The sequence below is a fragment of the Bolinopsis microptera genome, chromosome 6 (genome assembly GCF_026151205.1).
Source record: "Bolinopsis microptera isolate Bmic1 chromosome 6, MBARI_Bmic_1.0, whole genome shotgun sequence".
Lineage (NCBI taxonomy): Eukaryota > Metazoa > Ctenophora > Tentaculata > Lobata > Bolinopsidae > Bolinopsis > Bolinopsis microptera.
In genome coordinates this window covers 4424905-4433777 of record NC_087077.1, presented here as the reverse complement: position 1 = coordinate 4433777, position 8873 = coordinate 4424905, and the positions used below count along the sequence as shown (strand labels likewise).

The following is an 8873-nucleotide window of genomic DNA, read 5'->3' as shown; positions in this document are numbered from 1 at the left end:
TACATGGTTTTCATATATAATAATAGTTCTATTGACAGTGTCATTCCAGACTGTGGTACTTGAAATGTGCCGGCCTCAGTGGACGAGTGATTGTTATTATGTTATTTGTTAATCAATAACCTACACTCAGAGCCACTTACCCCACTCAATGTTAATGGATTCAGCATATTTGGGAGGGATCGTGTTTAACGTACCTTTGTCTAGTTACAGCTACTTACCCTACTCAACCTTTCTATTGATGGGGTTATACAGCACGATTCCACTGTCAAGTTAAGAGTTTTATTTCGGGCAGGGTTGACAGAGGTCACATGTGACATGACAGAGGTCACATGTGACATGACAGAGGTCACATGTGACATGACAGAGTTCACATGACCTGACAGCTGTTATTTGATTGGTCTGGTCGTTTAATTTCAGTTGTAATTCTCCTGTACTTCCTGGACAGCAGTCTGTATAACAGTTACCATGGAAACTCGCGATTAATGATATGCCATAATTCCATCTGTCATATTCTAATGAACTTTCTTTGATTCTGAGATTTGATAAATTATAAACTCTTGGGATCTTATATCTGACTATCTGTAAACATGTTAGCTTCCCCTCTTTCAGAAGAACAAGGTCGCTAGGTATTTGCTGACCTAGTGACCATGTTAGCTTCCCCTCTTTCAGAAGAACAAGGTCGCTAGGTATTTGCTGACCTAGTGACCATGTTAGCTTCCCCTCTTTCAGAAGAACAAGGTCGCTAGGTATTTGCTAGGTATTTGCTAGGTATTTGCTGACCTAGTGACCATGTTAGCTTCCCCTCTTTCAGAAGAACAAGGTCGCTAGGTATTTGCTGACCTAGTGACCATGTTAGCTTCCCCTCTTTCAGAAGAACAAGGTCGCTAGGTATTTGCTGACCTAGTGACCATGTTAGCGTCCCCTCTTTCAGAAGAACAAGGTCGCTAGGTATTTGCTGACCTAGTGACCATGTTAGCTTCCCCTCTTTCAGAAGAACAAGGTCGCTAGGTATTTGCTGACCTAGTGACCATGTTAGCTTCCCCTCTTTCAGAAGAACAAGGTCGCTAGGTATTTGCTAGGTATTTGCTAGGTATTTTCTGACCTAGTGACCTCGCCTGAACCATTATAAATCAAGAGGCTTGCATATAATGAACATATTGACACGGGTGCAGAGTTGAGTCTGTACGGAACCTAGTAGTTTCAGATCCTTGTTTAACTTGCCGTACAGCAAGGTCATCCACTACTTTAGCCCGGCGAGGCACATAACTCCCTCTACATTATACCACACAAGGCAACCTCCACCCTCAGCTTGCTGTTTTAAGACTATTGTCTTGTAGATTCTCTCTTTTGCTACATTAAGTGGTAGTACCCGCTTTTAGAGCTTTCTGCTTTTCAGACGTTATAAAGCGCTCCCTTTATAGCTTAATGTTATATATTAGCGCTATTATCTTAGCTAAAGGTATGTGCTCCTATTTTAGGATCTATAACTTATGCAGCATTTACCTGAGCTACATTTAGATATAATCTATAAAGAATATTATATAAGTAAGAAGTTCGTTCTCTTTCAACTATCGGGTCCCTGTAATAGCTATAAATAGGTTGAATGGATCATGAGCTAACCGATGGTGCCAGTAAAGGGAGCACTATAAAAGGAGCACTATAGAGAGTGTTGCTATTAATGAGTTGCTAATTGTTTGTTAATAGTACAGACAAATCCGTCTGAAAAAATCGATCTGCTGACACACGAAGCTTTCAGAGGATTTTTGACGTTTTTGAGTCCTAATAGGTGCCCTCTATGGCTGACCAACTTTTCCAAACTTTTCCACGTGGCTTAAGGCCACTTTTTGCCACTTTTTACCACTTTTTACCACCTTTCTCGTATGTCAAATATCTAGCGTTCTGAATATCGTAGACAGTTCTAAATTGAACCCCGGTGTTCGTAATATTAAGGAGAACAATTGTTTCTTCGAGAGTTTTCTTGTCAGATAATTAGATAATTGGCTAATTTATAATTAGCTAATTATTTTAAAAATCCAAAAATTTTTTTTGCTTAAAATGATCAAAATAACATGAAACGTGGAGAAAATTAGTTTTTAGAAAAATTAAAAATTTTTCGACTTAGAAAATTTTTCGACTTACAAAAAAAAATTTCGACAAAATTTTTTTTTTGAATTTCCAAAAATTGTTGAGATTCGATATCAGTCATAGATTGCAACCTTTATATTTTAGCGATATCGCTGTTATCATAATCATAAATTTCAAGTTTGCAGATTGTAAAATAAGCTTAATATAACATATTCATTTAGTACATTAAATTATAGTATAGATAAATGATCCGAAATTGATATTATTATTAGTCGTCTGTACGATTTTCGCAATTGTCCAAACAGTTAGTGCATCCAGGTCCACAGTTTATGTTATGCTTCAGACAGCTACATTGTTGGTGTTTGCAGCCGGCTTTGCATTTGCAATGAATGATTTCTAGGATATGACTGGGGGCTGCCGGAAGTTGTGACGTTACAGGAATATGTTGTCCGTTGACGAGTTTCCATCCCCAATCGGTAGGTTGCAAGTCATTTTCGAGCCACGTTTGAACTTGATGGTAGACTCTCAGAGAATGTTCCAAAGCGGCTGCTGAAGTAGGTGGTAGAGATGTACTTTCAATGGCAGTTACCCCGGTGACGACCTTGGCATTAAACAGTCGTAACCGTGCTGCATCAAGTGTAGCATCAGTGGGGAGGAGACTCAATAGGATCGAAAACAAATTCTCCCCGGCTAACTTGACTTCCTCTTTTGTTGCAGTAGGGCTGTAAAAAACATCAAGATCTGCTTCACTTAACTTATTCCTCATTTTCAACAGTTTGTCTTGGCCGACGCCGAAGATGCGGCTTACCGTATCACACCCTGTGAATGCATGTAAAACTAATATCGAGGAAACCACTTTATCTCCAAGATGATGTTTAAGTGCTTGTAGGTCATAAACATGGGCTTTCGTGGACATATAGATTTTCCATCTACTGAATACGACATTTTTTGTCATATCGGTAAGAATAACCAATAGATCAGTATCGTCACCAACTACAGTCACATTGTTCTTATCTTTAAATATATCCATAGCAGTCCTGCAAATAAGTACATCTGCGTCAGCCGAAGCGTGTATGCAGGTAAATCCTGACTGCGTCAAATATTCAGAGAGAAGGTTGATGAATCTTTGCTTGTTGTTTGAGTTAGACAAGAACTGTGGCTTTTTTACAGTAAGTGCAGTAGAGAACTCTGGTGTAATGTTACAGCAGTTGAGATTTCTCCCTCGTACATTGTGGACCATGTCTTTAGTTGAATTACAATGGTATCCATCAAATACAATCGTACACAATGGATACGTTGACAGAAAAGAAGCATAGCTGGCACATATGTCATTATAGGAAGACCCAATCTTCCATGCAATGCGATGAAGAAGCATACCTCCATCGATAACATATCTCATCCCACTTCTGTTACTACTTTCCGTATCATCTAGGACGGGGAATTTGTTAGTGAATTGTGACTTATTTTCGGAGGATAGCATCATTTTTTCTGCAGAAAATAGTCTTGTAGGAAATGCACACAGCTCATGGCAGAAGACTGTGGCAATATCAACATCGTTTCGGCGTAGTATGATTGAAGACAAAAGTCTTTGGAAGAGGAGGTTAGGATCGATGGTGTATGATCTACTCTTTTCCTTAATTAAGACAGCAGCCATATTGACGACTGCCATCTTTCGGGAAAATTTGTACTTCTTAATTTCTTTAGAAACCATACTATTGACTATACAATTTCCTAACATTAGAGCTTTGTGAGCTGTAACATACTCCCCTGCCTGAACACCATTGACAATGTTTACCAGCTCATCATTGTCCCTAAAAGGTTCCCTCTCCTCTAGAAATAAGCATATCTTTTCAAAATCTTGTGTGTCAACGTCTACTCTTGATTCTGAGGCCTGCTGATGCTGGTCACTTGTGGAGTAAGCAACTCCTGCTACACTCTGGATTGCACTGAAAGTGTCTAGGTTTTAGAGTTTGATGTGCTCTGTAAAATTTACTTAAGTATAAGCAGGAGTAGTGGATAAAAATGATCGTTCATTCTTCAATATTATTAACGCAGACAAACCTGCTTACAGCTGCGCAAATTGGCCGACTATGAATCCACTGGTTCCTTGAGGCTTCAACGTTTAAGCCTTTTCCTGGTCCAGTCATACCTCCTCTTGACTTCAAAGATTTCATAAGAACTTGTTCTATGATTTGGTCGGTTGAAATAGCTGGAAATAGACTTATCAATAGGTGTTTGATTTACAAATTGTTGCGGTAGATTTAATTGTGATAAAATATTTCTAAATGATTATGACGATAATCAGCTCATTAGCACGTTATTGAATACAAGACACTCACCTCCCCAAAATCTATCAGATCGCCGAATCGAATCTAAATCAGATCCTACAAAGTTCTTTAGTTGAGGATGTGTTGACTGCAGCTGTTCCATTTCTTGAATATCGAGCCACAACGAAGTAGTGTAATGATTACGGTTACCTAAATTGGCTTTAATTAAAAGTATATAACATTGCAGCAGAGAGAAACACGGTTAAATACGAAATCGTAACCATACTTAGTTAATCGATTTTGGAAACATATAAAAGTACTATTTTATCATCACCTGCTGCAAGATATGGTAGTATGTGCTTTTTGGCAGAAATTGATTGTTTGACATCACCAATCCTTTCACCACGATAGAGTTCGAAAAGAATGTCGACCATTTCTAAGTACTGTAACCATAACTTAGACGTTTTTGATTCATTCTGCTCTATTTTGGCCTCGTGGATTATGTCCCTCAGCTTTTTGAAGAGTCCCTGCTCCTTGAGGTCCTTCACTTCGCAGGGATCTTCTTTGTCCGAAAGACGCTGATGATAGCTCATGAGCGATATCTTTTCATCATTCGTCAAAGTAGAGTCTACTTTATCCTCGATGAGAAGGTAGAAAAGAGCCCTGTGGACGATCGAATGGGCCCTTATAGCCCGATTAAAGGCTTTACCTTTCATAATGTCTTTCACTGTGACCTCCGAGTAACATTGGCCTATGATTTCCTCTAGGCCAGATCCTTTCATTATGTATCCAATACAAGCAAGTATGGACATCATTAGGTGAAAGGTCCCTAGCCGAACAAACACGTCCGAGACATCAGAGTCCTGTGCCTTTGTAAGTGACATTGCTTTAAAGTATAGCGGCTGATCAAAAGTCACTACAGGGTAGCAGTCCATTTTCTTGCACTCTTCCTTAATGTAAACCAGAGTAGAATAGACACAGTCGATACTACTCGGCTGCAGGTTGATGAGAGGAAGAAAATGGAACGACGATGGTTTAGGATGTTGCCCTCGTGTCATTGCCTGCATTGTGCCAGACCATAATGGAGTCTTAGTCCCTAAAGCAGCTGACGTGATGTAGAGCAGGTCACTTTCTGGATACGTAAAAGATGGGATGTCTCCAAAAATATCCAGAAATTTTACGTTTTTGAGGAATTTGGCTTCTTTGATCATACAAACTTTTATGTTGCCATCAGACATGGACTTAAGTTTGTCCACAGAAACGGTTTCTTTTTTGATAGTTAGGCTTGTTATAACACCTGGAGTCATTGCCACCATAATCCCCATTGCGTGTACAGAGTCCTTGCCGTGTAATGTGTCTGGGTTGTCATCAACGTTATCGGCAATGAACTGCCCGAAAGAGTCGCCAGGTTTAGATGTTGACTTCGACTGAGTAACTGCAGCTGACTTTTCAAAATTGAGTGTAGTTTGGTAGGAAGATGCATATCCAAACGAAGACAGCATCTTGTTTAGGTATGCAGACATAAATAGATGGTGCGCCGTCACTGCTATTCCTAGTTGAACAGGTGACATCAGTGAGCCAGGCTTAACAGCCGCTAATATAGAGTGTGCTAAACCAAGCATTTTAGACTTGCTCTTTACTTTTGTTTTCACTACACCTTCAACAAACATCTTCAGAAGGTCTGGTAACTCTGAAATGATTTGCCATTATACAATTTTTACTGTTTATTGTGTAACTAATAACCCAAGTAGAAATCATAAATAATTTATGCCACGTAGTGTTAAATACTTGAATACGTAAATTCTATTACCATTTAACAGATCGTCTACCGATTGACCCACAATTGTAGGATATTCATCAGTTTTCGAAGAATACTTATCGAATGTGCGTATCTCCTCTAACATCACATCAAGGGCAGCTTTAAGTATTCTCTTCTTTTCTTTGGAAACGTCAATTTCAGATGAGTTGTCTTTCTTATCGTAAAAGTCTTTTATTATCCTAGACGACCGGTTCGTTATAATCACAAGACCATCTGCAGGAATAAAATTTGTTATTTAGCTGCAACTTGTGCATCTCATTGAAAATACCAGCACTCTCTAAAGGAAGATTGGAACAATATTGTCGTTAAAATAACTTACCAACGAAATCTACGTTATCATCAAAATGTATCTTTATCTGCATTTTCATGTAGACAACACCATATGGCTCCGATATTTTACCCATTTCATCTTGAAGGACCGCTAACTTTTCACTTCCCGTTTCAGAATCTTCAAACTTTCTCATAATTGTGAGAAAGGCAGCCATTCGGGAAAAATCCGGTAAGCGTTGAGGGATCACTATTGATTCTGTCGTATGCCTTCGTTTTCTCGGTGGGTGAGGTGTTGTTAAATCAAATTTCTTTGGTTTACCGTAACCACATTTGAAATTGATGGCACATGCATTGTGATAGCAGGCATCTGCAGCAGGAAGATCTACAACCGTATTAAACCTTCCTAAAACCTGAGAATACACGTGCGTGATTAACATGCAACAACATTTCACAATATAAATAAAACGAAATTTTTTATTATCATACCCTTTTTATGAGCATGAGAGTTATGTGGGAATTTAGCTTACCTCGAGACACCATGGATCATCTGCAGGACGCTTAGCTATAGCTTGGTCTACAGTTAGCTTGCACTCAAGGGTTTCAACAAATCTTGTTTCGTTGTGATAGCGATAACGATCTGATACTTTTAATCCGCAGTAAAAACAATGTGTTTGGAAGCAAAATACATTCGATTCCGAACTTCTTGTTCTCACTGTTGATTCAGTTGATGCAGTTGAGGGTCGGGTTCTTCTTGTGATATTTAGCCGGCAAACGTTGTGGAACAAATCGCCAACTTGAATTTCAATCCCGGCCGAGTGTAATGTCTCAACTCCCTGAATATGTTAATATGTTTATAACGTATGTCTATTGATGGCGAAGAACTGCATATCTTGATTTAAAATATTACATTATTTCATCAATAAAAATGAATACTTAGAAGAAAAATATGCTGTTGTGTGTTTTTATAAAATACCTTCCGTGTTATGACCGTAAGGTTTTTTAACAAGTCTTCTTTTAAGCATATTTTGCATCGATCACTAATTTTAGTTATCTCAGCTTTAGTCTTGCTAGTAGAAGGACCAGCGTCAGATGATTGTAATATTTGTATTACTGGTTGCACGCTTTGAGGAATAATTTCATTCAGAACATCTACTGCTTCAGTGTCAGTATTGTAGTAAACTGAGGAGTGTGATCGTGAAATATGACTCTCTGCTCAATTTATTTGACATTCTCATGAATTTCTTGGATACCGATTGCAGACAAAAAGCTGATTTTATCATTTCTAGTTCTATTTATTATATATATAATCAGGCGATGTTTCAATATTCAATTTCAACGAATTTGAACGATAAAAATGTTTAAATACCTCTGATTGCCGATTTAAGCGCATCTTTAGAATTGTTGTCCAATGCTAAATATTTTTGCACAGATCGAATATGGTACTCATCCTTACCCGAACCTAGACGATCAATTTGACGATTATATTTCTTATCGCCCATATTTCCGTCAATAAGCTAATAAGGATAAATACATACGGTAATTGATAAATTTAGACAACTTTGGAGCACAAACAACAGCACCTAAAACTCGAAAGTAATATAACTGACCTGTGTCCATTTTGAATAATGTGGTGAAGACGCTTTTGTAAATCTTCTTTTTTTCCTCAACACTAGGGACATTGAGCCAGTCGTTCAACAGAGCATTTATCCTCGTAACTGCTATGTCATTTCTCTCGACCGTCACCCCCTATTGTATCAACTCAAGCACTTGCATTTTGAAAAAAAAACGTACAATTCAAAGAAAGCCGTAATAATAAAATACTGAACAAGATACAATTCTTACCACACGATATAATATGAGGCAGTAGGCGATCTCCTTTCCAGATAAGAGACTGCGGATTTCCTGCGTTTTCTTTCCATACTGTTTTAGGAGCTTTATTTTGATGGCAAGCTCGCGAAACATAGGAAAGACAGGGGATTTGCAGAAACAATACGATTTGTAGCAAACGAAAACTTAACTTGTGAATTGTGATTGCGGGAAGAATAGGATCTGCGGATGGTGGTTGTGTTAATTTAACTAAACTGTTGTTGTTAAATTGGTGGTTGTGTTGATTTAACTAAACTGCTGTTTCTTTGAGATGAGGGATTGTGTGGCAGCGTTATATTTCATTATAGAAGTGCAGATTCTGATTAAGATAAACAAGAAACATAACCCCTTCTATCATGTGCAGATTCTGATCACGATAAACAAGAAACGTAACCCCTTCTGGCTTCTATCATGATCTGTATCTGCAAACTTGAAATTTATGATTATGATAATAGCGATATCGCTAAATTATAAAGGTTTGTGTATCACGAGAAAGTATAGTGCAATGTATGACTGATATCGAATCTCAAAAATTTTTGGAAATTCAAAAAAAAATTTTGTCGAAA

At 38.1% G+C, this 8873-nt stretch overlaps 1 protein-coding gene across 1 annotated transcript; it reads right to left on the bottom strand.

The window, feature by feature from the left end:
* Nucleotides 1–2169: 2169 nt before the first annotated feature.
* LOC134817649 (uncharacterized) lies at nucleotides 2170–8505 on the bottom strand. The gene is made up of 11 exons (XM_063826902.1): nucleotides 8284–8505; nucleotides 8049–8187; nucleotides 7808–7900; nucleotides 7415–7620; nucleotides 6969–7274; nucleotides 6491–6851; nucleotides 6163–6384; nucleotides 4687–6042; nucleotides 4425–4562; nucleotides 4147–4294; nucleotides 2170–4031 (listed from the first exon to the last, which is right to left on the bottom strand). Exons 1-11 carry the CDS (start codon nucleotides 8401–8403, stop codon nucleotides 2354–2356), a joined length of 4767 nt encoding a protein of 1588 aa, XP_063682972.1. The 5' UTR covers nucleotides 8404–8505; the 3' UTR covers nucleotides 2170–2353.
* Nucleotides 8506–8873: the final 368 nt, after the last annotated feature.

Excerpts from the sequence above, each read along its gene's own strand:
- LOC134817649 (XM_063826902.1), bottom strand. The coding sequence starts at position 8,403 with ATGTTTCGCGAGCTTGCCATCAAAATAAAGCTCCTAAAACAGTATGGA. Across the intron at positions 7,901-8,048 it reads ATTATTCAAAATGGACACAG|GTTCGGGTAAGGATGAGTAC; the intron begins GTCAGTTATATT and ends TTGATCGTCTAG. Across the intron at positions 7,621-7,807 it reads GCTTAAATCGGCAATCAGAG|TTTACTACAATACTGACACT; the intron begins GTATTTAAACAT and ends CACACTCCTCAG.